The 12321-nt window shown below is 39.0% G+C and overlaps 1 protein-coding gene across 7 annotated transcripts in view; it reads right to left on the reverse strand.

Moving 5' to 3' along the window:
- Positions 1-414: 414 nt before the first annotated feature.
- Positions 415-12321, reverse strand: part of BCOR (BCL6 corepressor) — a 67809-nt gene continuing 55902 nt past the window's right edge. For all 7 annotated transcript variants that reach the window (XM_077817326.1, XM_077817302.1, XM_077817336.1 and 4 more), the window contains 4 exons: positions 4899-5044; positions 3249-3326; positions 2880-3030; positions 415-1537 (listed from right to left, as the gene is read on the reverse strand). In XM_077817326.1, coding sequence (XP_077673452.1) covers positions 1243-1537; positions 2880-3030; positions 3249-3326; positions 4899-5044 — 670 coding nt within the window. In that variant the 3' untranslated portion in view covers positions 415-1242. The remainder of the gene's footprint in view (positions 1538-2879; positions 3031-3248; positions 3327-4898; positions 5045-12321) is intronic.

The following is a 12321-nucleotide window of genomic DNA, read 5'->3' on the forward strand; positions in this document are numbered from 1 at the left end:
TACTCGATGCCTCTATACAGAAATTATCTAACAGAACATCTACCCTCTCTCTTATTTTTTTCCCATTAGGAACCACTGAGAAAAAAAATTCAAATCAGTCCAACTTTAAAGATGACAAGTCGGAAAAACATAGTAAATGGATTCACCGTTCTTTAACGAAAAGGTACTCCAGAAAGTCTTGTGACTACTGTTTTTTTAAACGTCTGTCCCTGTAAAAGGCTCATGAGATATTTTTCTTTTGACCTTGACCATAGAAGGCTAATATAGATTCAACATCATATTTTATAAATGGCTCCCCAGCACCTGAGCCATTCCTGCTTGGCTCCAGTAAATGATATCAGATCCTTCTTTTACAAACTTTAATAAGCTAGTTTGTTTTATAATCGTGCACAGAATAAAACTCATTTCAACATCTTCATTTTCTCAACAGTTTTATTGCCTTTAAGAAAATTTTTGTAAAATATAAATACAAAGGCAGGAGAATTTACTTACAAAGTTAAAACACAGATTTCAAACGTAAACACACAATTCAGAAAATTTTAGTTTATGTACAGTTTCAAGCAACTTCAACATATGTTAGTTTTTCAATATTTTACAAGATACAGAAAAAATAGTTCAAAGTCTTCTTTAAATAAAGAGCATAAAATGTTTAAACATATATAAACAATCCGGTTTGATGTGTGAAAACTAAATTTCACAGCTTTTAAATTAGGATATAAAAGTTCATACAATTAGTTGGTGTATATGGATATGGTTTTAATTTATATTACAAGCTATTGAATTATATTCAATAGTGCTTACCTGGCCGAAGCAGGTAATTCTGTAAACAAAAATAATATCATGAAGTGCCTTACCAAATTCTATCTCCCAAACAAGCCACATGACTTTGATCACATCACCTATAAAAGTATGTTCTGTGTAATCAGTGCTTTGTATGAAACAAAGTCAATGTGTGGGTGTGTTATATTTTTTAAATGTGTTCCAAGTAAAAACAAAAAGTATCCCAAAGCCTGTGTGCATTTAAAGAAACATTATATAACAATTTTGTAAAAACTGATTAAAGTTCTTAAAAAAAAAAAAAAAGTCCCAAAGTCCATCAAAATGGAATTCAAATCTCTTATATAAAGGAAAGATATTTTAATATTTAATAGTGTCCTTTCTTTACAGAAACAATTGCATTTTTAACACATATACATAAAGAATTAACTTTATATGGTACTATACATTAAATATCCTGGTGGCTCACCAATGGATATCAGAGAGATCATCATCATCTGGATGCAACCACTCAAGTGAAGATCCAAGTAAAGTCTGAAGTTCACTTGTAAACTCTACTAAGTCCAAGAGTTCCTTGCTTTCTGGATTGAAAGCTTCAAGGTCCTTAGCACAAGAGAACAACTGACTCAAAGACGTCTGTTTGTAAAACTCTGCCTCGGTGATTGTGACAACTTCTACATTAGGGAAGTTGCAACGGAATATGCGGGATGACATTTTCAGCCTCTTTACTATGTCCGACAGCAATAGCCAGTTTCGTGGTCTGCAGAACAAAAAAAAGGGCTTAAATAATTGACATGAAGTTATAATCCTCCTGCTTATGTAAGCAGTAGCTTTACATCGTATGTCAAATCCTGCTCACCATACTCCTGCAAACACTTTTACTTGCATCAGTGAGACTAGCTGTGGGATTAGAATTTAGCAGTGTCCAGCTGCATGTAGATAGACATACATGAATACTAATGTCATCCACGGCTTTTGTGCGACAGGCTAGTCATATGATATCTCAACACAGGCCTTGACCCCGTAAATTGTGGTTCATAATTTTACACAGGTGAACAGTCACAATGACCACTACTCACATGTGTAAATGTTTACACAATGAAGCCTTGCCTTTTATTTAGCAATCAAGAGTTAGCTTACAGTTAAATAATCAGTATCTTGGGCAGCTATGAATTCTAAAAAAGCAATTAATGGGAAAAAACAATGGATTTTTCAGATTAATATTAAATACTAAATATTAAATTCAATTTTTATATTTGTCAAATTTTGATTAACGAGCATTATTTAACCACAGTCAAAAAAAGCTAGTCCGACATGGCTTATAAACTCTTCAGAAATAATAGGTTGTGAAGAAACACTGTAGTTTTAAGTTCTGCAACTGTTGCAAACTATGAACAGTTGTTTACTGAGCTGATTCACATTTAGGAGATATTACACAACTAAAACAGTCCAGGTTTCTGCTTGTGATTAACAGTGTTCCTATATCTGTATACAACCAATATGCTATAAGCCATTTCTCGATGTGTTTGATCCAATGCATTATTCATGGGTCAAATCCAGCTTTGCACTGGAGCATTAAAACTGTAGTAACGCTGCCATGTTGTCACTCATGAAGTGTCTATTAAGTGATAAAGAGATGCAAATTCACAAGGAAAAATTTCAAGATAAAATGTTAAATTACTTAATATTAAACTGCCAGAAGCAAATGTGTTATTTTGGGACCATCAAGATCCTTTTTTGGGTGGTGGGAGGACGTTTGATATATCTTGGGTTAAAACAGTAATTCACTCTTTTCTGGGATGTAAAACCAGCTATCTATGCTAACAGCATTTTGTAAAGCACTTTATACTATGGCAAATACAGTCAGCACAAGCAGAATGTTTAGACTGCAATTTCTTTGCGTACCCTTACGCTTTTGGAACTCCACCCTAGAACTGACATATCAGCTTTCTTCCCTACCACCTCACACAGTGGCACATGGTATGAATAACTGTACAGAAATACAACGTAGAGTTTAAATAGTGCCTGAATGCTGCTTTTAGAATAGCACAGACTCCTGCTACCCCAAACAGATTATTTCATAAATCGGTATCAGTTCTTACCCCTGAGAGAGAGACACTTGGATATTGTAACATGGCAAGAGAGGCCCATCTGAAAATTCAAATTCAAACACATCGCTAAACCCATCTTCATCCTCATCACTTGGGCCAGGGGGATTTGCCAGGATGTCAAAACCAGATTCATCTTTTGGATCTAGTTTAAAAAAAAAAAAAAAAAAAAAGGCGGGTCCAATCAGCATTAGGTGTATATTGCAAGTCTTGCTTTATCATCCTGTAACTGACGCAGTAAATAAAACTAGACACTTCCCTTCAAAACTTCCTCTGGCATATAGCAAAAGAAACTCCCCCACATGCTAGATAATGTTTTGAAACTTCTTCACATACAAAAAATAAAGGATAACATTTGCTCACCACACACAGAGCTGCCACAGAAATCCCAGTACAAACCAGGGTCATCCACACTTCGACCTTGCAGGTCAGTTAAATACTCTAGAGAGGGAAACAACAACAAAAACAAACTAATCAGAATGGAAAGCTGTATGATACACTGCCCGCTAAGCTTGCCAGAGTCACAATATGCATTCTTCATACCTCCCATCTAAAATCCACAACATATTCTTGATGCACGTACTATGAAGAATACCATTCTTGTGACTATTCCTGGAATACACTTTTCTCATCTCCCCCTAAGCCCCAGGGGTCCCTCCCACCCCCCTCAAAATCCTCAACAAAACCCAACTCTTTGCAGAGACAAATTTTGACCCATGAATTCCTGAGCTTTACACTGCAGCACCTTAATTTTCTGAGAGATGCAATCTTGAGCCCTTGAAAAAAAATCAAATTTTTCCATTCTCCACAATTTTCAAAGATAAGGAATTTGGGAGGTAAGTAGCAGACATGAGAAGGGAAAAGGTTTTCACACTACGGGCTGGTCTTCACTGGGGATCCAGGCTGCTGAGATCGATGCAGAGGCGGTTGATTTAGCAAGTCTAGTGAAGACCCCCTAAATCGATGGCAGAGCACTCCCCGGTCAACTCCAGTACTCCAGCTCCCCGAGAAGAGTAAGGTAAGTCGATGGGAGAGCATCTCCCATCGACGCAGTGCAATGAAAACACCAGGGTAAGACGACCTAGGCTATGTCGACTCCAGCTATGTTATTCACATAGCTGGAGTAGCGTAACTTAGATCGACTTACCCCAGTAGAGAACACAAGTCCTAAGGTTACATAACTGTGAGGCAGTATTTAGTTTGTGAATAGCCTTAAATTTTGGGGCATTTACCAGTGAATAAGATGGAAGTACATTAGGATTAATTTGGGAACGCCAACCCATTGGACTCCAATACAGACCTAAAGCAACTAACGATTCCGCAAACAGTACCATTTTGTATTTATACACAAGTATTTAAACTCGTTTGTTACAAACAATAAAAGAATAGGATATTTTTCAGTTGTGAGCCAATGAAATGACAAAAGGATTTTCAATTGTGTTTACCTTAACAGGGAAAGTGAAGGTATTAAAATAATTCCACACCCACCCACCCTATTTACATATTCAACTCCTTCATATCATAGTTTTTTTAAAAATAAAATGGTAGGTTGAACTTTTATAAAGGTGAAAACTAAGGGGAGGAATAAAAAAAATTCTCTAAAACTTGACACTAAAAGGTAAAAAATCTGTATCACCTGAATAGCTGTAACTAATTATACTTAACATACTGCTATAACATTTGGTAATTTTATTTTAGTTTCAAGCAAAATTTTATGTACCAATAGAAACTACACTGATCAATGTCCAATTAGCTGGTCTCCAAACCATAAAATCTGATGGCAGCATATCACACATCCCACATAGCATATAAGACGATAGTATCCATAGACATGCTTCTAATTTCTACCACTCAGTGTTTTCTTGGCAGGCAAAATATAAAGTCTGTTAAGTGTGTTCTAGTAATTGTTATTTACATTGAACAATAAAACTTTGGTTGTTTGGCGCCTAGGAGGCAGAGACAGGAAATGTCACATTACATTCACAATAGCAGACAGAGTATAGAGTTACTCACCGGTTAGAAACGTTTCCATCAGTTCACTATGTGTCATTTTCACAATAGTTCTACCTGAGTAGGTAGCAAGCGTTGGATCAGCGCCATAAGAAAGTAACAAGCGGACAATTTCTAAGTGATCGTTTTCTACTGCATCATGGATCGGCCTAGGAAAAGATGTCTTAGTGTTAAAATTTTAGAAACAGTGGGCCAAGTTTACCCCCTTTCCCCAGTGTAAATAAGGAGTGACTCCACTGACTTCAGATTATATATGGTACACACACACACACACACACTTTATATATACACACAAGACAAATTAAAAAATCAACACAGAACTATCAAGAGATCTACCAGTCACTACCTTGCACCGTTTGCTTGTGCATCATCATTTCATCTTTCCCCACTGTTTCTTTTCAGAGCAAAAGCAATTTGGAAAAAGGCACTTTTGCTATATGCCTGTACATTGCCTAGCACCTCTCAGTTGTTACTGTAATAATTACACTGATATAATGAAGTGCAGAATTTGAACAAATTTGTATCACCACAATATACTTCACTATAGGCAAAGCACAATAACATTCCAAATTTCAGCCAATTTAACTTAATTGGATGTGCTGGGGAGGACACACATATCTACCCAGAGGATAGCTGAAAGTCAAAGTTACCCAAGTTTCAGAGTAACAGCCGTGTTAGTCTGTATTCGCAAAAAGAAAAGGAGTACTTGTGGCACCTTAGAGACTAACCAATTTATTTGAGCATAAGCTTTCGTGAGCTACAGCTCACTTCATCGGGTGCATACTGTGGAAACTGCAGAAGACATTATATACACAGAGACCATGAAACAATACCTCCTCCCACCCCACTCTCCTGCTGGTAATAGCTTATCTAAAGTGATCACTCTCCTTACAATGTGTATGATAATCAAGTTGGGCCATTTCCAGCACAAATCCAGGTTCTCTCAATGGCCCAACTTGATTATCATACACATTGTAAGGAGAGTGATCACTTTAGATAAGCTATTACCAGCAGGAGAGTGGGGTGGGAGGAGGTATTGTTTCATGGTCTCTGTGTATATAATGTCTTCTGCAGTTTCCACAGTATGCACCCGATGAAGTGAGCTGTAGCTCACGAAAGCTTATGCTCAAATAAACTGGTTAGTCTCTAAGGTGCCACAAGTACTCCTTTTCTTTTAAAGTTACCCAAAGGTTCTAACTTAAGTACATAGGAGCCATCTGTGAAAACTTGCCATGAATTAAAATGTCACAGTGTATTTATTTAAGTGGTAGTTTATATATATTCACAGCATGATTAATAAATTCCACTTGCAGAATACTATTAATCTAAAAACCAAAAATGCTGCATTAAGATTAATATATAGTGTAAAGTTACATAATAAAGTTAGAAGTTTTACAGCAACAAACATTAAGAATGTGAAAAAAAACCTAAAAGTATCCTTTGAGCCTACAGAAGCAGTAAACTATTGTGCATGCCTATAATTCTAAGTTAAGACACCTCCCCCAAAATTGTAATTAATATCTGTCTTTAAAAATACAGAGTCAATGTAACTGGAGTTATTTGAAAGTCAACATACTACACCATTGATCTAATGAGCAATAGGTCTTAAAATCCCAGCTTTTAGAAGGAAGTGAGTAGAGGAGGCATGTAGATCCAGAAGAGGTGTTTACATTCAACAGACTCTAAAGCAGAGTAAATTCACTTTCTCCAAGAGGTAAGAGTCCTTTTATAGGCTTCCACTTTTAGGCTACCAAATAGGAGCATTGTTACCGCTAAACATGACACACAAGGGAACTTAAGCTTTCAAACTCAAGTATTTCCAGACACAAGAAAAAGTAAGATACTGTTTACAATTACAGGTTTCAGAGTAGCAGCCGTGTTAGTCTGTATTCGCAAAAAGAAAAGGAGTACTTGCAGCACCTTAGAGACTAACAAATTTATTTGAGCATAAGCTTTCGTGAGCTACAACTCACTTCATCGGATGCATTTAGAGTGTAACTATCAAAACTGTGTGCGCTTTTTATTCAATTCTACACTATACAGTGTCTTATACTGCCCTCATCACGGTAGCATCCAAGTACCTTCCAGAAGCAAACGATGCAATGTGACCAACATCCGTCATACGTGATTCTGTCTCGGTCTCATTCCCCAAATAGAAAATCGTGTTAGTGTGGTATCTTACTTTTATAAATTTTATGAACACGATTCTGTGTGTTGATATTAGACAAGCAAGTGGAAGATGCGTACCTTGCACTTTTGTAGAAGTTGGTGAGGTTTGAGGTGGTTCTTGGTTCCTGTGGAAGCTTGTCCCCCAGTTTTTCCACAGGCCACTGAGAAAACTCTGCCTCTACTATACAAACAAATTTACCCTTTCAATGGACAGCTCGACTGTGCTGGAGGAATGGAGTTGTCACATCTGGTCCTCATCCCACAGCTTTATGAGAACTTTTAGATATCCTGGCCCCAAACCAATGAATGCCTTGAAAATGAGGATTAAGACCATGAAGTTGATATGGTATTTTAGGTCATATCATAGATTTTTAAAGCCAGAAGGGACCATTATGATCATCAACTCTGACCTGCATAACACAGGCCACAGAACATCACCCAGTAATTCCTGCTTCAAGCCCGTAGTGTAGCGAGCACAGAACCAGTTCAATCTGCTTCTGGTGGCCCATGCAGCTGAGGCTGTTATGGACAAGAAGAAATTTTGGAGTTCCTTGCTTCTACACTCCTCTGGCACAACAGAACTCTGTACAATAAGGGCAAAGCCTGTCTGTGCTGGAGACAGAACTTTCTCAAGGGCTGGTCTGAGACAGTGGAGTGAACTCCCCCAGAAAGCAAGGATCACCACAAACCTCACCACTTTCCACTCCAAATGCAAGGCGCATTTCTTTGACCTTGCCTTCTCCAACACAAAACACATAGCACCATGCATTAAAAAGAGACAACCAAATATAAAACCCTACCAAAACAGGACACTCCATTACCCACGCCTTTCCTGCTGGGGAGGACAAGAGAACAAACAACATGTGAAAGATGTGTAGCCAAGTGGCTTAATGTACTACTGGAAGGCATTCCAATACTATGGTGATGAACATGGTGTAAGAACGTACATAGAAAGAAGAGAAGCTGAAGTCTGAGTCACTGGCCCATATTTGATTGCTGAGCTATTGTATATATTTGTATTGATAATAGCAGAAGGGACAACCTCTGAACTATGTTGAAAATGCACACAAGGTCTGGTACCTGTAGGGGACTAAAGCAGATACTTGCTGGCTAGATGGGATGAACACTGATAGCAGGTCAGAGTTAGACTGTTTGCAGACATTAAGTACAAATTTTCTATTAGTGACATTTATTGGAGCCTTAAACTTTGAATTCTTTGGCTTTCAGTGTCTTATTATGATTTTCTAACAATTATTTTTATTGATATTTATTTACAATCTTAACTATGTTTTAAAGAAGTGGTTTGTCTGAGATGTTCCTCAAAGCCTTTCTATACAAGGAACATTGTGCAGAAGTTGCACTAATGTTACTAAATCAATGTAGTTGCCCTGAGGGGGCCTCCTCAGGGGAAGCAGTATCGGATCTGCTGTACTCTTCTATGGAGGCATGCTGCTCCTGCTCCATGGGTCACCCAGATTGTGAAGAGGTCTGTCACAGCAGGTCTGACTGAGCATAGGAGATCAGAACACCTGCTGCATTCAGTGTCACTCCTCTGGGGGCAGGCTTGGCTGAGGCTATGAGCCATGGGCTCAGAGGGCCATCCCTGCTCCTCTATCTCCTCCCCCCTACTGGCCTGTGATGATTACAGCTTGCTGTGCAGAGCAGCTGTCTAACTCACCTCCCCTCCCCTCCCCTCCCCCCGCAGCAAGTGACCTGGAGGAACTGCTTCCCCTACTTTAGTGCAGCAGGAAGCCTGCACAGGAAGCAGCTGCTCTTCAGGGCCTCAGAGCCCTATCTTCTTTGCGCGCACACACCCCAGTGGCAAGCAGAACTGCCTGAGCTTCCTTACCCACCCTCCATCCCTCCCTGCCACGGAGAAGCGCCTCTTTTTTGTCTCCCTCGGCTGTCCGCAGTTGGGTGAGAGAGGGGGAGGTGAGGAGGCTGCTTTTTTAAAAAAGTAGCAGGAGTGACAAGTTAAGGTGGCTTGAGGAAAAAAAAATGGGATACACAAGACCATGAAGAAGGGAAGGGAACAACACAGGGAAAGGTTGAGAGAGAGACAGCAGGAGGAGGAAATGAGAAAAGGAAAGAGTACACCACTCAGAACAAGAGGAAAAATATATCTAGAGATAGGGTAGATAAAGAGGAGGAAAGATGGGAGAATAAAACATAGACAGTCGTCGCACTGTAAGCATACGGGGCTAGCAAATGAAGTCCCTACCAAAACAGTGTAAAGGCACAAGCAGGTACTAATATTTATACTGATGAAGAGGAGATATAAGGAGATTTCCTGTTTCAAGTGGTGTTTATTGCCCTCTCTGTAAGCTGCTAAAGTACTTCTGCCAGGGATGACAACTTTTACCTCTGGTCCATAAAGATACACCAGAATGCATGAAATAATAGTTATTTTACAAAAAGTTCCCTTGGAATCCCCATTCAGGGCTTTATTCACTACCACCTCCCACAAAGTATTTATTTTATGGGAATTTCAAAAGGAATTGCTACCTATACCTACGGGTACAATTAAAGTGGTACAACCTGTGTGTAGACAGGCCCTTACAAAAGCAGGAGGTCCCTCCTTGGGAACAGGGGTGGGCTGCCAAAGCAGTAGCATCCTACACAAAAGCATGGATTCAGATTCTCTCCCGTGTATCACCTCTTCTTATCTCCTCTTAAATTAGGAAAATTTGCAAGCAGAGGTTTATAATTCCATCACTGGGTGCTAGCAATACACATGCCATTCAAGTTTTGTGCTCAGTCTTTATGACGCCATCAGAATTCCCTTGCTGCAACGGTAGCCCTGTAATTTAGTAGTTTGTTGTTTTATTAGGCACTGTAGTGTCTCCGTGCCAGATTTTTATTTAAATACATACCTTTATATAAGGGGCTACCCTATAAGAGCATATGAGGTGCAACCTGCTTGGAGGGTGGCTACTCCAGTTGAAGTTCCTCTAGTAAAATTAGCTGTTACAGGAGATCATCTTGTCAAGGTTAACACAGGAAAAAACATAGGAGGACACCAGTTTTGGCTTGGTCCTTAGGAAGGGGACTGACTAAATTCAGCTGCTAAAAGAACAAAAAGCTGACCGTGAAGAGTGAGTCTAATGTCCTAGTGAACTGACCACAGAATCTGTGACAAGAGAGAGAGCCTGGTAATAGAAATGTATGGTTGCAATGTGCATCAGACTTCAGCATCCCCAGCGTAAAAACTTTTAGGTTTAAAACAGCCTGCATCTCAGCTGAAGAATGTCTGCTCATCATGAAAAAATGGAAAGGTGCACATTCGTTGTTACAAATAAGAAGGAAGAGATAAGGCCCAACATGCCAATAATGGTACTTGCAAATATCAGATGGCTGTCTTACACCCGTTGTTGAAACGGAATACAGTTAAGAGCATCTTTGAGACACAACTTAAAGATCTCAATCTTTTCTACAATAATCTTTGATTAGCCAATAGTTTAGCAACAAAATAGACACATATTCGCAAAGGCTGACACTACAGCAATAACTAAGTATTCTAGTGAACATCCACCTAGTACTGGATTTCTAAAACCACATTTGACACCCAAGATCACTGTATTCAATACCGGCTGGATTCCGTCACCTTTGTTCTCACTGAATTAAACTTTAATCCACAAGTAGTATCACTGGTTTAAATTATTACTCAGTGGGAGTATGGGTAACATGACTGTGCCCTACTCATGACACCAAAATGCAGTTGCACCCTCTAATTTCTTCTGTTACTCAGGTTTTTTTTTTTTTTTTTTTAGTTCAGCAATATTTCATAGGATTTGGACCCTTCAAAAAATATAAAAAGGTAAGTAATAAACAAGAACACCCAAATATTACTCAGGAAACTTTCTTCCATTCATGTACTTTGCCTTATTTTCTATCTTAAATATGCATATCTAAAAACGCCAGAGACAAGAGGAGACCACCCAGTGACTTATCAAACCAAAGTTATTTTTTGAAGTACACACCACTACAGTACCCAGGCACTCAACATGAGGAAAATTATATGCATGACAATTATACATAGCAGACTTTACAGTGATTTCATAAAACCCTCAGATTTCAGGAAGCCACAAAGACAGCGTCATATCGTTCAGACTCCAGCAATAACCTCAGCTGTCACATCTTTTCATTGACAGAGCCAACCAACAGAGCTGACCAAAGGTAGAATGCAATACAATTCAGATCCTAAATTTGGTTAACTGGGATCAATTTGAAAGCCAAGACAGGCAGACCAGAGAAACAGATAGTGCACGTAGATGTGTCACTGTGGGTTGGCCTTAAACTCACTTCAGCAATCTGATGGAACTCTGAGAATCATTGGTTGGCAACATCAGCGTTCCCCATCAGAGGGCAATAATGTATATTTACTTCAGTAAAAAATAAAGCAGTCAACATTTTGTATTTGACTACTGTTCCTTTGATCTGATAAGTGGAGAACATACTTGGTAGCAGAAGAGATGAAAAACACAAGGTGGCTGAGAAAACCCCTCCCCCCCCTTTTTTTTTTGGGGGGGGGCGCACATACAAGCTTACAGGAGAAAATACAGTTCAGGCTCCAAGGGAGAAACGGTATTTGTCTTATGACCAGCACTATCTTATACTCGGATACAAGCTTGGCTATAGAAGCCAAAACAGAGGAGGAGATGATCCTCCTTAAGGAATCCTTCACAGAAACTTGTGCTCTGTATCCTGCTGAACTCCAAGAAACAACCCAGGCAGATCTGATTTGGAATAAGCTGTCCTACTCAGAAGCCTTTGAAACAGCTAAGAGAATCTGCCACCAGGAAGCAAAGGGAACCACAGGATGATTTCTGAGGGCAACACCTATGAGTGAGCTGTTGAACAGACAAGATGATGATAAATTGTATTTTAAGACACATTTTTTCCAAAACACGTCAAAGAAATATGACTAGCTCCTGAGTGCATACGTACTAATATTTCTTCCCTGGCATAACTGGAATAATCTCCATTTGTGAATTTGAACTTATACATACTAACAACTGTTTGGAAACTTTCTTAAGTCATTTTTCTATACGGATTATTCTGGCAAGTGAGCTAGAAGCCATTTAGGATTCTTTTTTATAGCAACCTTACTTATGCGTGACTGATTTAGGGAGTCCCAGAGATGATATCCAAACAAAAAACCCTCCACCAAACTGTTTTCTGTTTAAGATCTCTCTCCTTTGTATTTTTAAGAGGTGGGTCATGGGAGAGGAATTTTTTACTATTCAGCCCTAGATTA

This window comes from Eretmochelys imbricata, chromosome 1 (assembly GCF_965152235.1).
Source record: "Eretmochelys imbricata isolate rEreImb1 chromosome 1, rEreImb1.hap1, whole genome shotgun sequence".
Classification (NCBI taxonomy): domain Eukaryota; kingdom Metazoa; phylum Chordata; order Testudines; family Cheloniidae; genus Eretmochelys; species Eretmochelys imbricata.